This window comes from Onychostruthus taczanowskii, unplaced genomic scaffold (assembly GCF_017590055.1).
Source record: "Onychostruthus taczanowskii isolate IOZ18803 unplaced genomic scaffold, ASM1759005v1 scaffold45, whole genome shotgun sequence".
Classification (NCBI taxonomy): Eukaryota; Metazoa; Chordata; class Aves; order Passeriformes; family Passeridae; genus Onychostruthus; species Onychostruthus taczanowskii.
This window is the reverse complement of record NW_024502014.1, coordinates 7313655-7328317: the sequence shown is the minus strand read 5'-3', so window position 1 is coordinate 7328317 and position 14663 is coordinate 7313655. Positions and strand designations below refer to the sequence as shown.

General features: G+C 43.0%; 1 protein-coding gene across 1 annotated transcript in view; it reads left to right on the top strand.

Moving 5' to 3' along the window:
• NEU2 (neuraminidase 2) overlaps positions 1-14391 on the top strand; it is a 36783-nt gene extending 22392 nt beyond the window's left edge. The window contains exons 4-6 of the mRNA XM_041414371.1: positions 7972-8067; positions 11493-11697; positions 13423-14391. Coding sequence (XP_041270305.1) covers positions 11497-11697; positions 13423-14361 — 1140 coding nt within the window. The 5' untranslated portion in view covers positions 7972-8067; positions 11493-11496 and the 3' untranslated portion in view covers positions 14362-14391. The remainder of the gene's footprint in view (positions 1-7971; positions 8068-11492; positions 11698-13422) is intronic.
• Positions 14392-14663: the final 272 nt, after the last annotated feature.

Here is a 14663-nt window from a genome sequence, read left to right as displayed (position 1 = left end):
AAAAGGAAAATCTGAGTGAAATCCCCAGGCAGTGGCCACATACACAGGGACAGATGAGGATAATTATATTGTTAAAGCATTTTACATTGTCTTGCAAATGTCCTGGCCAAAATATAGCGGTGTGGGACAATGGGTTCTTTGAGTTCCTCTTGCCTGGCAGTTAGTGTGGTGTTTCACACATACTCCTGTATTTAGAGTTTTTCTTAAAGTAGGTTCATGTTAACAGTCCCAATTTGTATCTGTAGAAAATCAGCCCTGAATAAAATACCTGTCTGTCTCATAAAATGGATGCCAGCCAATTAGTACTTCTTGCAGGTTCAGCAAAATATTCTAAATAGCTTTCATTATTTTAGTGCAATTTCCTACTTTCAAATCGGTCTGGAAGTGACAGCTCCACTATAATGGTCAAATCTGTTGATAGTTTAAGATCAGAAGAGCTAGCTTGTTCTTATGAAATTTGAGTTGTTGTTTACTTTGTGCTTTTAAAAATATACATAATTGCTGGGAGAGAGTTCACAGCTACACTGGATTCACAGCAATTGGCCTCCTGAGAGTGAAAGGAAAAATTGGCTCAGGGGAAGGATCAGCCTGGAGGTAAGAGGAAAACAGGCTGTTTTTCATATTTCCTGTCTTTATTTATATATATTTTTAAAGCAAGATCACACATAAGCCGTTTGACAGGAAAATCACAACTTGTGCTGCCCCTGGAAAAAGACACAGCTTGGTTGGTTTGGGAATGTTTGCTGTTCACTTGGTCATATTAATGCCATTCTGTGCAGTCTCGGTCTCCCCTCTGACTAGGCTTCCTCCCTGTGGGTGGTGGGTTTTATGCCTACCAGGCTGTGCCAGTGGTGTCTCTCCTCTCTGCCAGCCAGTATTTCAACAGTGTCACAGCTGTTCTCTCCCTGGCTTGTACAGGACTCCTTCAGTTCTTTCTTGGGCACCGGATTTGTGCCTTTGTTTGTGGCCTGAGGTTTTTTCCTCGGGCAGTTCCTCTTCCAGCATCCCCCCAAAATAGGATTTTACTCACCTGACACTCAGGGGCTGAGCCAGTCTCTCATTTGCCATCAGGATGAGATATGTCCAAGAAGTCTGAATTAAACTCCCCCAAATTGTTAGGGATTTGGAATTCAATTGTGAATCCAGTAGGAGGTATGTCCTACAGAAGTTCGGTGTCCTTCAGTCCTTGTACCTTCCTGTCAGTTTTGCTTGAGAGTAAAGTGTGCCTCAGATTTTGTTTGTTCAGTTTCCAGAGTCACAGCAAACACAGTTTAAAGGAACAGCTTTCTCTTTACCCAGATAAGTTAGTACAAATATGCCCTGAATGTCCTTTGCACTGCTTGTGCCAAGGCTTAATGACAGGGGATTGTTAAACCTCCCATATAAATCTTTAACAACTGGGCGAAACTTCAGTCCAAATCTGCAAACTCAAGTGGAAACAGTAAATAGTATTTGCTTCCATTTTTAAGGCCCACTGGATGAGAAACTGCTCTTGCTTTACATTATTTACAGCCATTTGAGATGAATAGACCTACATGTTTATGACTATTTTTAGATTGCCATTTCTTAATTTCATGTGGGTTCACATACCTGGGCACTGGGGTAGATACAGCAGAGCCAGCCTGGTTTTATTTTAAGGCCTTTTGGATCAATCCAAATGACTCTGATAATTTTCCCTCTTGAAATAATTTGTTATTACCAGGCTACTTGTTTGCTGTGATTTGAATGTCCCTCTTCTGGGGGCAACTTAGGCCTGGTGCTTCAAAGGAAGACAAATATTAGTGATTGCTTAGATCAGTGCTATTCCTAGGAGAGAATTTTCCCCTCATCCTTGGATAACTCACTTTGTGTTTTTGAGACTGCATTTGGATTGACTCTTAGAAAAAGCATCACATAGCCTGCTGAATTCGACACTAATCTTTCCTTTGGTTTCTGTTTTCTTTTTGAAATTCACTGAACTTGCCACGTGTCTTGTTTGTTTCAAAATATTTTAAGTGGTCACAACATTATGCTTTTTAAAATGCAGCTGTATGCCCAGCCTACTCCGTGGAAGATGTTCACTGAGCTAAGCTTGGGTTAATCTGAGCTCAAACATCATGGTCACCAGTGTCAATGTCCCTTTATACCAGCTGAAGGTCTGGCCTGGCATAGAGGGCTGCCAGCAATTAATCCTGTAATGATTAATCAAGGTCACCATCAGGCCTGTGCACTCCTGGTCTGAGAGCTGGCAGGACTCAGGAATGAAGGATGCAGTGGAATTTGGGCTCCTCTCTGTTGCAAGAGTTGCCTAGGGTGAATCTAAACTAGACTTGTGCTTCAGACTCGCTTATCTGAGTGTCCAAGCACTGCAGAGTACACGAAGCAAGGAACTACGGTTTTATTGCATTTTCCAGTCATTAAATTTCTGCAGTGACTCCTCCTCAGTGTTTTTTTGAAGGCTAAATAAATCCTGCTTCTACAATCCTCTTTTTGTATTCAAACCTCACCACCTCTCTTCCTTTGCTTCTCATAGATCATGCCATTCATTTTGTTAACAAAAATAAAGTGTATTTTCTTTTTTCTTCCAAATGGGCAAAGTAAATGGAGAAATGGTGCAATGTGTGTAAGAGGCAGGCTGTTTTTTGGGTGTTGTCTCAGACAGGGTGAGGAAGCTTCCCTGTGACAAACCCATGACTCACCGTGGAGTGCCAGAAGGGTTACAGGTCTGCTGTGGGGTAATGCTGTTGCCCTTTAAGGGAATATTTTTTTTTTTTTATTTTGTCCATTTTTTTTCACAAGGTGAGGAAATAAATTGTATTTACTGTGAGAGAGGAATCAGCAGCAGGATTCTGTGCTTACTCCTCCTGATGGAAATCAAAAGTAATGTAAGTGGAGTCAGTGGAATGTGACAGAGTACAAACCCAAAGAGTACCTGCTCGTCATGCCTGTTGTACCTACAGTTGATAAGGACAGTGAGGTGCTGGTCTCAAATGTGCTCAGAGGCTCTTTTCCCTAACTAGAATTGGCATTAAAAGAAAACAGTGGATGTTTTCTCATCCAGTGAACCCTGTTTCCCAAAGAGCTCTGCCATTAGCATTTGCTTCTTACATTCATAATTATTATTACTTTGGCTTTTTATTGTTTGTCTTTTTTTTTTTCCTTCTTGGACAGAACAGACTTTTAGTCAAAGCCCAGGTCTGTAGGATTTATCTTCTGTACCAAGGATACCATGTTCCCAATGCCTGGAAAGCAGCACATCATATTTTAACTTAAAATTTGCAGTATTGTGTAATTGCTGCTTCACATGATCTGACCCCACAGACCTCTTGACTTGAACTACAGTTGCCTGACAACAGCAGCTACACTGTACAGCATAGCTAAATCACTGAATTACCTGAGCCAGCCTTGCCTTTCTAATGATGCTGGGAATCAATGGAATCAGGTTTGAGCATTTTGCAAGGGAAATATATATTGGCAATTTTTAATGGACTGCATGTCATTCACTAGATGTACCATTCCTTGTTTTCCTGCTAATTTCTTTTCACATACGTTCATGAGCATTAGTTTCTGAATTCTTTTCCTCAGCCTCCATTTACAGCTATTGCTGTATCTTTCCTAAGAGGTGGCACCCAAAACTGAACACGGTCCTCCAAATTCAAATGCTCCATTGTTCAGGATTCTGTCATTATATTATCTTCTGCATTATTTTTATATCCTCTTATTAAGGCACCCACACACCCCATTTGCATTTTTTAACCTTTTTAAAAACGTTTTCATTACAACAATCAGATATAAGGGCAATGAAGTAAGTGTAGAACAATAGAAGTGAAGATTTTGATCCTCCTCAGACCTAAACCTGTTTTAAATTTCAGTGGTGACACTGACTTTGATTTACACTGAAAGGAAAGAGGAAGGATCAGGCTGTGCATGTCTACAGTGGGACATCCATTTTTGATAGTTAATAAGGAACAGTTTTGTAAAATCATTTCAGAACACAGCATGTTGTTTGGGAAAAGCACTTTTTCTTGTGAGCTGGAGGCTGAAGAGCAGTGCTGGAGCCTGGATGCTGGCAGTGGTGTTGGTGGCTGCAGGGAAGCAGTTGTGGGGTGCCTGCATGTTGATTGTGGGACTGTCTTGCACAGGCACTGGGATTCCCTCATTTTAACCTCATAGCAGGACTAAGCAGCACATCCTTCATTTTAGAAGTAGATTTAGTCTTTCTAAACTGTTAGCTTCTGCACAGCCATGTCTGATACTGACTGGTCCTGGAGAGTGGGTCAAAGGTGGGGCACCCCAGCTGGCTGCTGGGGAATGTGTGGCATCTTACTTAGAGAGGAAGAGCCATAAGGGGAGGTGGCCAGAGGCAGAGCTACTCTGCCATGTGTCTGCTGCCACCGTAGCCCATGGAACCGTTGTCACCACACCAAGCCACACTTGGGACTTCCACTCAGAAGAGATGGGCAACCAGTTTTAAGCTGCAGCTGGGAAAGGTGATTTCTCTTAAACAAATGAGCATTTATGGGTCTGCCTGCAGAAGGCAAGTGTGTGACTCAGAAAATCACCTGAATAACAATGCTGCTAGCCAGGGAGAAGAAAAGAGGTGAAGAAATCCATAAAGCAATCATCATTCATGTCTCGCTTTCAGGCAGACTGCACCTTAGCAGCCTCTTCAATGTCTTTCATCCTGCATTAATTGCTTCTGCTTTACTTGACTCTGGGTTTTCTCCAGGAACCACTGTTAAAAGTTTGTATCTGGTGGATGTCAATGATATTGTCACTGGAGGGACTTTTCCTCACACTGTTGTTTGATTCCAGGTAATGCAGTGAGATACAAATGCCTTCAGTCTTCTCTTGTGTGCCCCAATTAAGGCCATAATTTACCTGCCCAGGTAGGCAAGGATGGTAAACATGGGGTGTGGTTTTACCATGCAGCTAATTAGATCCAATGACTAAGTGCTAGTCTGGGTTGTGTGTTTGCTCCTCCTGTCAGCAGCTTCATGCTCCTGCTCCAGTTGCAGATTCTGCTGCTTGATGGACTCTTGCTGATGCAATCCAGGACAATGACCCAGCAGAAACAGTTCACTTTTTTTTTCCCCTGGATTAATTTTCTGCCAGTCTCATATCCTCTGATGGCTTGCCAAGGTAAGATGAGGATTCTTGCTGGCACAGGAAAGCATACAGGGTTGCTCAAGAGAAACAGAGTAATATAGAAGCATTACCTTAATTTGGTTGCTCAGCTGATTGGTTGTAAATCCACACCTTTGCTTCTTCCTATTTGGCTTGCACAGATCAACTATAACTGCCATTAAATGAGGAGACTTTTCTTACTCTTTTTCCATGACTAGCAAGATCTGTTCACAGGATTGTTATTCTCATTCTTTCAGATCACTTCAAAGACAAGAAGTGTTAATGGCAGCAATGGAAACTCAGTAGAGAAGAGAGGAAAGTAAGGGAAGCAGCAAGAAATGGGATAGGAAATGGGATACTGCTGTCATCTCTGACAGCAGTAGCACAATGCAGTTGTGAAATTATTTGCTTGGGTACTTGCAGCATCTGCAGGTGCTGCCTCTCAGCCAGCCAGGGCACAGCTGGAAGAAGGGATACTGCCATCCCTTTCTTCCTCAGGTGTGGCCTTAGGCTTGTACTCTCCTCCCTGTGCTTGGTTCCCCCCCAGTAGCTCCTTGCCTGCAGCTGCTGGGATAGTTTGGCCTTGAAACACTTCCACAGGGGCTCTGGGAGCTACACCTGAATGCATCAGCATGCCATTCCTGCATTTCTGCCTGGCCACTCCTCTGTTAACCCATTTCTTATCCAGAAAGGACATGTTGATGGATTGGAGGTGTGTGGAGACAGAATGCTAGATTATCACAGCACCATCACCTGTTGGTTATAACACTTTTATGGGCTCTTTAGGCAAACTTTGCCAGAGCTCAGTACTCTGAGGGAGTCCACATGCTGCAACCAGAGGAACTTTGTCTTCCTCAGCATCAGGGGAGTAGAGGACCAAGAAATAAGACAGCATGCTGAACTGTAGAGAACCAACAGCTGTGCCACAGTGCAGCTACCCATGCAGGTAGAAACATGCTGCTTAATTACTATGATAATGTAAAAGTCTTTCCCCATTGTTTGTCTGGCTCCCATGGAACCACCCCTTATATGCAAAACAGGTTTGCTATTTAAATGTAAGCTTGTGTTTATATGCCAGCTGATAGCGTTTCCTGGGGATCCAAGGCAGCTGACATTGTTGCCAACATAAATAATTTTGCAGGTTGGAGATTAGTTGATAAGAGTGTGGTGAGCCTCCCTTTTGTCTAATCCAATAGGAGTGCTTTTTGGTTCTGGTGGTTTTTGCCTTTTGACGTGACTTCCAGAAGACACAGAGTAAAAAAGGTATTTTTTTCTTTTTCCTCACCTTTTCCTTTTTCTTTTCCTTTTCCTTTTTCTTTTTTTTTTTTTTTTTTTTTTTTTTTCTTTTCATAACTGTGGACATTGCTAGGAATTAAAAAGGTAAATACAACATTTTGTAGGTTCAAGTAGGAATGCTGTTTGTGTATTCCTTCACCAAATATATTTTAAGAAAAATACTGCTGCTTCATGTAATTCTTCTCTCCTGCTCAGAAAACCTTCACTTTAAGGCACAGGAACTACTGCCAAGCTGAGCCACAACAGTTTGAAAGCAGACCCTGATTGATTGTTTAGGAAAGCATGTACTGGGGTGATGGAAAATCCCCTTGTAAATGTGGTATGATGTTTTTACCACAAGAGAAACTTTCTGTTTCTAGTGTGGTTAAAAAGTTTAGTTCAATTGGCTGCTGGATTAAAGTAATTCCAATTTTGTGTCTTTTTCAGTTCTGAATGTTTTAGTTTGTTTAAGGTTTATTGTTTGACAGTTTTTGCTGATAACATCTTTCTGACTATACATTGAGGGTGATTTAGTAGACTAAATAAATGTGTGTTGCTTGGCTTGTTAAGCAATTCCATAGCCTAGATTTAGTGTAGGGACTGGTCTAAGGGCATAAGCAGGCTGGAGATGGAGTGCTCTGATGCTGGGCTTTGGCAGAAACAGGCACAGTCATGCTGCTGAGGAGGGAGGAAAACTTCCATGCAGGAGTGCACTGTGCAGCAATTACTCTAGAAGCAAACTGGGTCTTCTTTTCTTAGCCCTGTCCAACTGGAATGCGACTACTTCTGGGACCCCTCTATGCAATATCCCAAGAGAAATGTCTTATTTCCCTTTGAGTGTGACAAGGAGTGGGTTTTGGCATAATGCTTGGTTGACTTTATACATTTGGAAAGCATTGTAAGTCCAGGTCTGATGCTGAGTAGAAAATGACCAGTCCTGGGTTCTTGTGCTTGCCTTGAAAAGCAGAATTTTAGTTGAGTTTTGCACTTGACTCTCTCTGGGTTTTTTGATTGTGTTTTTCCCCCAGACTCTCCCTTAATGAGTTGGATAATTTTTTTGGGACCTATCTGAAATCATTCAAGAACAAGCTACCTGCTCCAAAGAGTGTAGAGCTCTCTGACAGGACCAAGGCATTGAGTTCTGCATATTGCCTTATTTCTGTTGGTTTGTTTTAAAGACATGCTGTCATCTCAGCTTGCTTCAGATCATGTTCAGAACAGGTTTTTACAGAAGCTGAGGCCAGTGGAAATGTTATGCTTTTTACTCACTTTTCATGGAGAGGATTAAAGCAAATAAACATGAAATGGCTCATCCTGCTCCAAGTCCATGTGGGCTGCCTTGAAGGACAAAAGTGGAAGGAGCAAGTACGCACTCCTGGTGTCTACCAGCACCTTTTCCTTTCTGCCACTTGGGCTTTTTCCAGGGACTAAATCCACCATAGATTCACTTGTTGACAACTGTTATTTCTTTTGACTCTTCTGGTGTGCTGGAAACAGTCTCTGCTTTGGAAATCATTACAGCTGTGTAACTTGCAAATGATGAGTAATGGCTTCCTCCAGTTTAACTCCCTCTTCTCTTACTGTTTGCAGTGTGCTCATCTTTCCCTCTCTGCCCAGTCCTGCCCAGAGGTGAGGTACTGGATCTCAGTGCAGCAGCTTCCCTCGTGCCTTGGAGAGGAATTGCAGGTAAACATCAGCCTCCCTGAATGTGACACTTTGCAAGGATAAGCCTGGAAAATAAATTAAAGACTCAAATAAAAACCAAAACGCAGTAGGGGATATTGGCTTAATGGCTACATGATAAATCTCCCTTCTCCTCACTAGCACCTCTGTCATCCAGAAAGAGGTGACCAGCTATGTTCTTTTAAGAATAAAATTACTACATCCAGTTCCCCTTTCTTACTCCTATATTTCAGGAAAGTATAGGTAACTCTCTCTCTAAGGTTGTTGATTTGATACTGCTCTGAGCAATTTTTGTCTTCTTGTGCACAGCTCTCCACTCTCTTACTTCTGTTTCAGGCCTTTGTATTCCCAGAAGCTTATATTTTTTTCCAATTTAGCTCGTAATGTTTCAGAAGATACTGCTGTGATCTTTGTCTTGTCCATGTCCTTGGGGTGTGCTGGCTGCAACACTCTTTTCTTCCTTGCAGGCCAGCCAGTGCTATTTCAGTGAGGTTTAGGAGCCAAGTAGCATCATGGACACCCACATCCCCTGGCAATGTAGCCTTGGAAGGACTAGCATGTGTGAATTGAATTCCAGCGGTCCTGGAGTATGAGCATTGGAACACTCTTCATATGGCTGTCCAGTCAATGATTTGCCAATTTTGCTTATTTTTTATTCAGAAGGGTCTAGTTGGTGGGCATGCCCTTGAATACCATTGGGGTTGGGGTCAAAAGAAAAATCAATTCCTTTCAGTTGGCTGGACAAGTAACTAAAGCAGCACTCTTTTGCTTTCTTTTAATATATATTATGAACTTAAACCTTATTTAAAAATCCTACATTTTTGATTCTGTGTGAAACTCACACTGTTATGACTCAATCTCTGCATGAGAAACCACAGGGAAGAACACAGAAAAAGCTAAATACTGACTTTGTGTGTTTAAAAAAGGATGGAAAAGTTTCTCTGCAGATGGATATATAGCATGTATATATGTGCATACAGCCACATAATACCTACACTGTGTGAAGGGAGTGTATGTACAAAAATATACACACACTCACACTTATCTCTGTCTGGTCTCTGGATAGATGGAAATGTCACTTGATTCCAGTATTTTCCTTGATTATACTTGCTGTGTCCAGGAACCTCAGGCTTGTTTCTATGGCAGCTATTCCCAGTTCAGCTATTTCCTCAATCCCCATTTGGCAGTAAGTGGAAGATGTTGTGACACTCACAGTGAGCATGTCACAGGGGGGCTGAGAGTGTGGGCAGAGCTGTGTGCAGGTGACAAGCTCAGACAGGAGGGACTCGGGAGCAGCAGGCTGCAGCATGGCCTCCTGTGGCACCAGTCTCTTGGCTTTCCATCAAGGGCTTCATGGATCAGCCCAGATTTCTCTCTCTCTCCTTCTTTTTTTTCTTTTTTCTTTTTTTCTTTTTTTTTTTTTTTTTTTTTTCCTTCCCTGTTGCCCTGCTCTGAAGCAGGACTGCAAGATCAGGATGGCATTATGAGCAGAACACTAGGGAACCTGTGCTGCTCTAGACAGGCTGACTAATCTCCCTTTAAATAATCTCCCTTTAAATAGTCTGGAAGCACACTGGTGAGTTTCTCTTTCAGGAGCCATAAATAGCCAGATCCATGCTGGTAAGTAGCAAACAGCACAGTTATTTGTTCTAGGAAGGTCTTCCTATTTCCTTCATGTTATTGCATGGATAGCTGTGATCTAGTTCTGGTAACACCCTGTATGGTAGCAGTCCTGCTGCCTTTCTTCACACTGCTGTATCTTCTGTGACAGTGAGGAGGGAGCAGCTGCTCCTGGGAGATTGACTTCCCTTTCCAGTGCCTTTGGATCAGAGTGGCGGTGGAGCTGTGGCTTGCTGTGGACTGTACAGCTGGCTTTAGCTAGAGCAGTGCAGTTCAGACCCTTCTGAGAAGTGCTGTGAGTTCAAAAATCTCACTGATATTTATAGCACCTGGAAGGTGAAAGCAAGGAATATTTGAACACTTGCTGCCTAGCTATGGATCTGGACAGATTGGAATATATGGTCTTGTGAGCTACCTCGCCTTGTGCTTCAGACTTGTTTGGAGGATAAACTCAGTTTGTCTGTGTTTTCCTAACTCAGAAATAAACACTGTGAAAAAAAAAATGACCAAGTCTGTGTTAGTTAGGCTGGCTAATATAGTCTTCTTAAAGATGGAAGAATTCAAACTATTCTGCAGGTAGGTACAAGCACTCTGCATCTGCCTCCATATCTGGTCCTGAATTATCAAGATAGCCTTCAAGAACATCAGGAGCTCATCCATGTCCAGTAGCTGGTATACACTTATCAAGAATTAGGTAAATAGGAGAATCCTCAACAAAGAGGGCAGCAAGTCTTGCCTCAGTGAGGTAGGAGGCATTTGAATTTCTTACTCATAGTGTATTGTCATCTTCTTCCTGCCATCCTACCCACTCAATGCGTCAGAGATCTAAGGCTTGATTTTTTAATATTTATTTTTCTTTTTTTTTTCTTCTCCGCCTTCTCTGCTGAGCAGGGAATATCCAAGCCTTCAGTTTCTGGTGCATCATGTGAGAATTTTATTTTTTTCCATTTATATTTTTTCTTCTTTCTCATTTTCCCCCCCCATCTGTTGAGACACTATTCCCTTAATATACTGGCTTTTTTACTGGGGTGAGTTGTCTCACTGGTGCAAGAGGACAGACAGCCAAGCAGGTCTGAGGAGGGGAAGAGAGGATATGTGGGGGCATAGCACAGACCAGTTACACAGAGGCATTGTCCCTCATATTTGCTTTCCTTCATAGCATTGCTATTAAATCATTGTAAAGAGGACAAGGTTTCTGCCTGGTCACATCCCAATGATGTGACACCATTCAGACTGTTTTTTGATCTTGTGGAAGGAGGGGTGTTCTTTTCCTTTCCTTATTCATGCTCAGTGCTTGCCATCCTCAAACTGGGACACACCTGGGGCCAGGGATTGGCTCAGTGTGTCATTTATATGGGATTTTAAGCTCATATTTTGAAGTACTGTGCAACCTCAACAGAGAAATGAATGGTCTTCTGAGGAAAACTACTACAATGTCTTATTATTAACAGTCTTCTGAATCAAGGTAAACAAAAACAAACAAAAAAACAACTCAGCCTGTGCATTTAAGTAAAAAGACAAAACAAAGCACAGCTTTTTAATTAACTGTATTTGGTGTACTTGCCTTGCAACGCTCCAGTCAGACCAACCAGGCTTTTCCTGGGGTAGGTTTGGCCTGAGTTCCAGCTACTATGCTGTGAATAGATTCTCTTTGGAAAAGCAGAAGGAGAATACAAAGCTGAAAATAGCGGAAAGTATATTTCAATTCCCGACAGGTCCCACTGAGCAGAGAGAGCAAAAAGCAGTGGAATCTGCCCCATGACACTTTGCTGGGTCAAAATGCAGTGTGCTTTGTCTTCTTCCCCCAGCACAATGGCTGCGTTCCCTGTCCTGGAGCAAGAAACATTATTCCGGAATGGTACCTGGAGCTATCGAATTCCAGCCCTGCTCTACCTGCCGCGATTCAGCATGATCCTGGCCTTTGCCGAGGAACGAGAGGACCTGGTGGATGAACATGCCAAGCTGATAGTCATGCGCAGAGGCGTGTATGACCCAGCCATGCAGCACGTTCAGGTACCAGTGCAGGGAGGAAGCGGGGGACACTGCCCCCTGCTCTGCCCACCTGCCCTCAGCGAAGGGAAAGTATTTGCCCTCTTGCTGTAGGGACAGGGCAGCTTGTCTTCCCCAGGTACAGGAGACAAATCAGCCTAGAAATAATGCACGTATCGTTATAACTGCTGGGATTCAACCCTATGGGCAGCTGTTGGGGGGACTAAAATGGAGCAGATATTCTAGAGGTGGCTTTGACCCATCATTGCAGAGCTGGGGATGCAGATACGGAGATGGACAAAAGTCCTGTTGTAGCAGGAAAAATGCAGTGGAGAGGCAGAAGTGCCTCAAGGAAGAGGAAGAAATACCACAGCAATGGGGAGGAGTGAATTAGCGATCAGTGACTATTCTTTTTTTTTTTTAATTCATCATTTTAGGAGTAATGTCTGGTTTAAAAAACAATTGAGAATAATTAGTCTCTCCATGCAAAAAAAAAGTGTCTGCTTTGCTGGTGCCAGTGAATTGGCTACCTTATTAACCTACCAGTTATTATTAACTGTTATGCTGCCGGGTGGCTGGGGGTGGTGGAAACTCTATTTATAATATTTCTTTGCATATGCAAAGGCATAAATGTCTTGGGGGAAAAAAAAAGTAATTATATTTTTCTATTCCAAACCTTCGTTGGTTGTCTTAGATTATAGGCTCTTAAGAGCTGGAGTCTGCCTAGCAGAAGCAGCCTCTGAGCCCACCTGCAGTGTCATACCATTCAGGTAACATCTTGTGTGACTCCCTGTAATTCAGTTAGTGGGGTTCAGTTGGTCATAAACTTAGTAATTTGTGTTCACATGCTAGAGTTTCTTAAAATGGAAATACTAAATTTTCAATAAACGTTAATATTAGTTGGATAGAAAAAGATAAGATATGAACAAAAAGGCTAATCAGCAAATCAGGGCAGAAAAGCTAATTAATATAATCTTACTGAAAACTACTGCTTTGCTTACCAAGCCAATAACACTATGTAGTCATAGTTTTCTAATTGCAATGTTAGTGTTAGAAACACGATTGCATTATGTGCTATTCATTTGAAGAAAACAGGGCTTGCTGGGTAGTTATACCAGCTCTGCGACCTATTTTCTAAGTCAGACAGCTCAGAGTCCAAATCTCCACACCAGAGTCACCTAATCAGCCCTAGCAGGTTGCCTCATTTTAGGCTGGGTTGTCTGTTCACATGCATTCACATCAAAGTGGAAGAACAGGAGCCCAAATGAACAGGGATTTATCATCATCCAGGATGCTTGAAAAGGGTTTGGGTTTCTCTGTGACTTCCTAAAAAACACTGATACAGCACAGTGTCTGTACTAGCACACTTTGACCACCGGGAATGTCTGTGTGCCATATATATATTTGTGAGGATTTCTAAAAATTCAGCCACTGTAGCTTTTTTAAGGGTGTCATCAGCCACCAGCTGCATTGAGGTATGGAGCTATCAGTTCCTCAGGGAGTAGTAACTGAAAAGGACATAACCCACATGCTTGGTGAAATGAGCATGCTTCATGTCATCAAGATAATTTTCACTTGCCTTTAGTCATGCCAGACTATTGTCTTCCCATTTCTTGCTCTATCCATTTCCCTTCTTCTGTTCTTCCCATGCTCTTCTGTAGCTTTTATCCAGACATCCTTGCACTATAATGTGGGTCTCTTTGTAATAGTGTGTTCCATTCTTGTCTCCCTTCCCACGGGCTGTGGCAGTGGAAAAGGATGGAGACCCTTGTCAGTGCACAGCTGGAAGGCCACCGATCTATGAACCCCTGCCCGGTATATGATGAAGTTTCGGGGAAACTCATCTTGTTCTTCATAGCTGTCCCAGGAAAGATCTCTGAGCAGCATCAGCTGAAGACAAAGATCAACCTGGTACGTCTCTGCTATGTCACTAGCATGGACCAAGGGCGCACCTGGAGCGCTGCCCAGGATGTCACCGACAGGACCATTAGGAATGAGTACAAGAACTGGGCCACATTTGCGGTGGGGCCAGGTCATGGATTACAATTGCTCAATGAGGCTCGGAGCCTTGTGATCCCTGCCTATGCCTATCGTATCTTGGACCCCAAGCAACACCCCACCCCTCATGCCTTCTGCTTCATCAGCTCTGACCATGGGACAACATGGGAGAAGGGGAACTTCGTGGGGGAGGAGAGTGCAGTGGAGTGCCAGGTAGCAGAGGTGCATACCTGTGGCAGAAAGGTCCTTTATTGCAATGCAAGGAGCAACAGGGGAGCCAGGATCCAGGCTGTCAGCTACAACCACGGGCTGGACTTTGAAGGAGGCCAGCGGGTTGAAATGCTAATAGAACCTCCCTCGGGATGCCATGGAAGCGTTACTGCCTTTCCACCTCCCCCGGATGCCAAATGTCAAGACAGTTGGTTACTGTACGTTCATCCTACAGACCCAAGGGGTCGAAAAGATTTAGGAATTTACCTCAACAAAAGCCCTTTAAATCCAGCACACTGGACAAAACCCAGCATACTCTTCAAGGGCCTGTGTGCTTATTCAGATCTGCAGTACATGGGTGTTGGGCCTGATGGCTCACCTTTGTTCTCCTGCCTCTTTGAATATGGGACCCACAGACAATGTGAAGAGTTGATTTTTGTCATGTTCACTTTGAAGCAAGCCTTTCCCTCAGAACACTGAGTCTCAAGCCTTTCCATCAGCATCCCTCCAAAAACCATCTTTGCTGATGCTTTTTACTGTCATTTCTCATCCCTCAGCAAATGAGCTTTTTTGTTCCTGCTGCACACATAGTTTGGTGTTGGCTTGTTGTGTCTGTAGATTGTGAAGTCCATTAAACATACCACAACTTAACACATTTGGTTTTGTTTTCTGTTGCCCTTTTGCCTTTCTCTTTGGCTGCTTTTTTACACATCACATGCCCAAAACAAGTGTGACCTTTGTACAGGACTTCTCATCTTGAAGTCTCTGACAGACTTCATCAG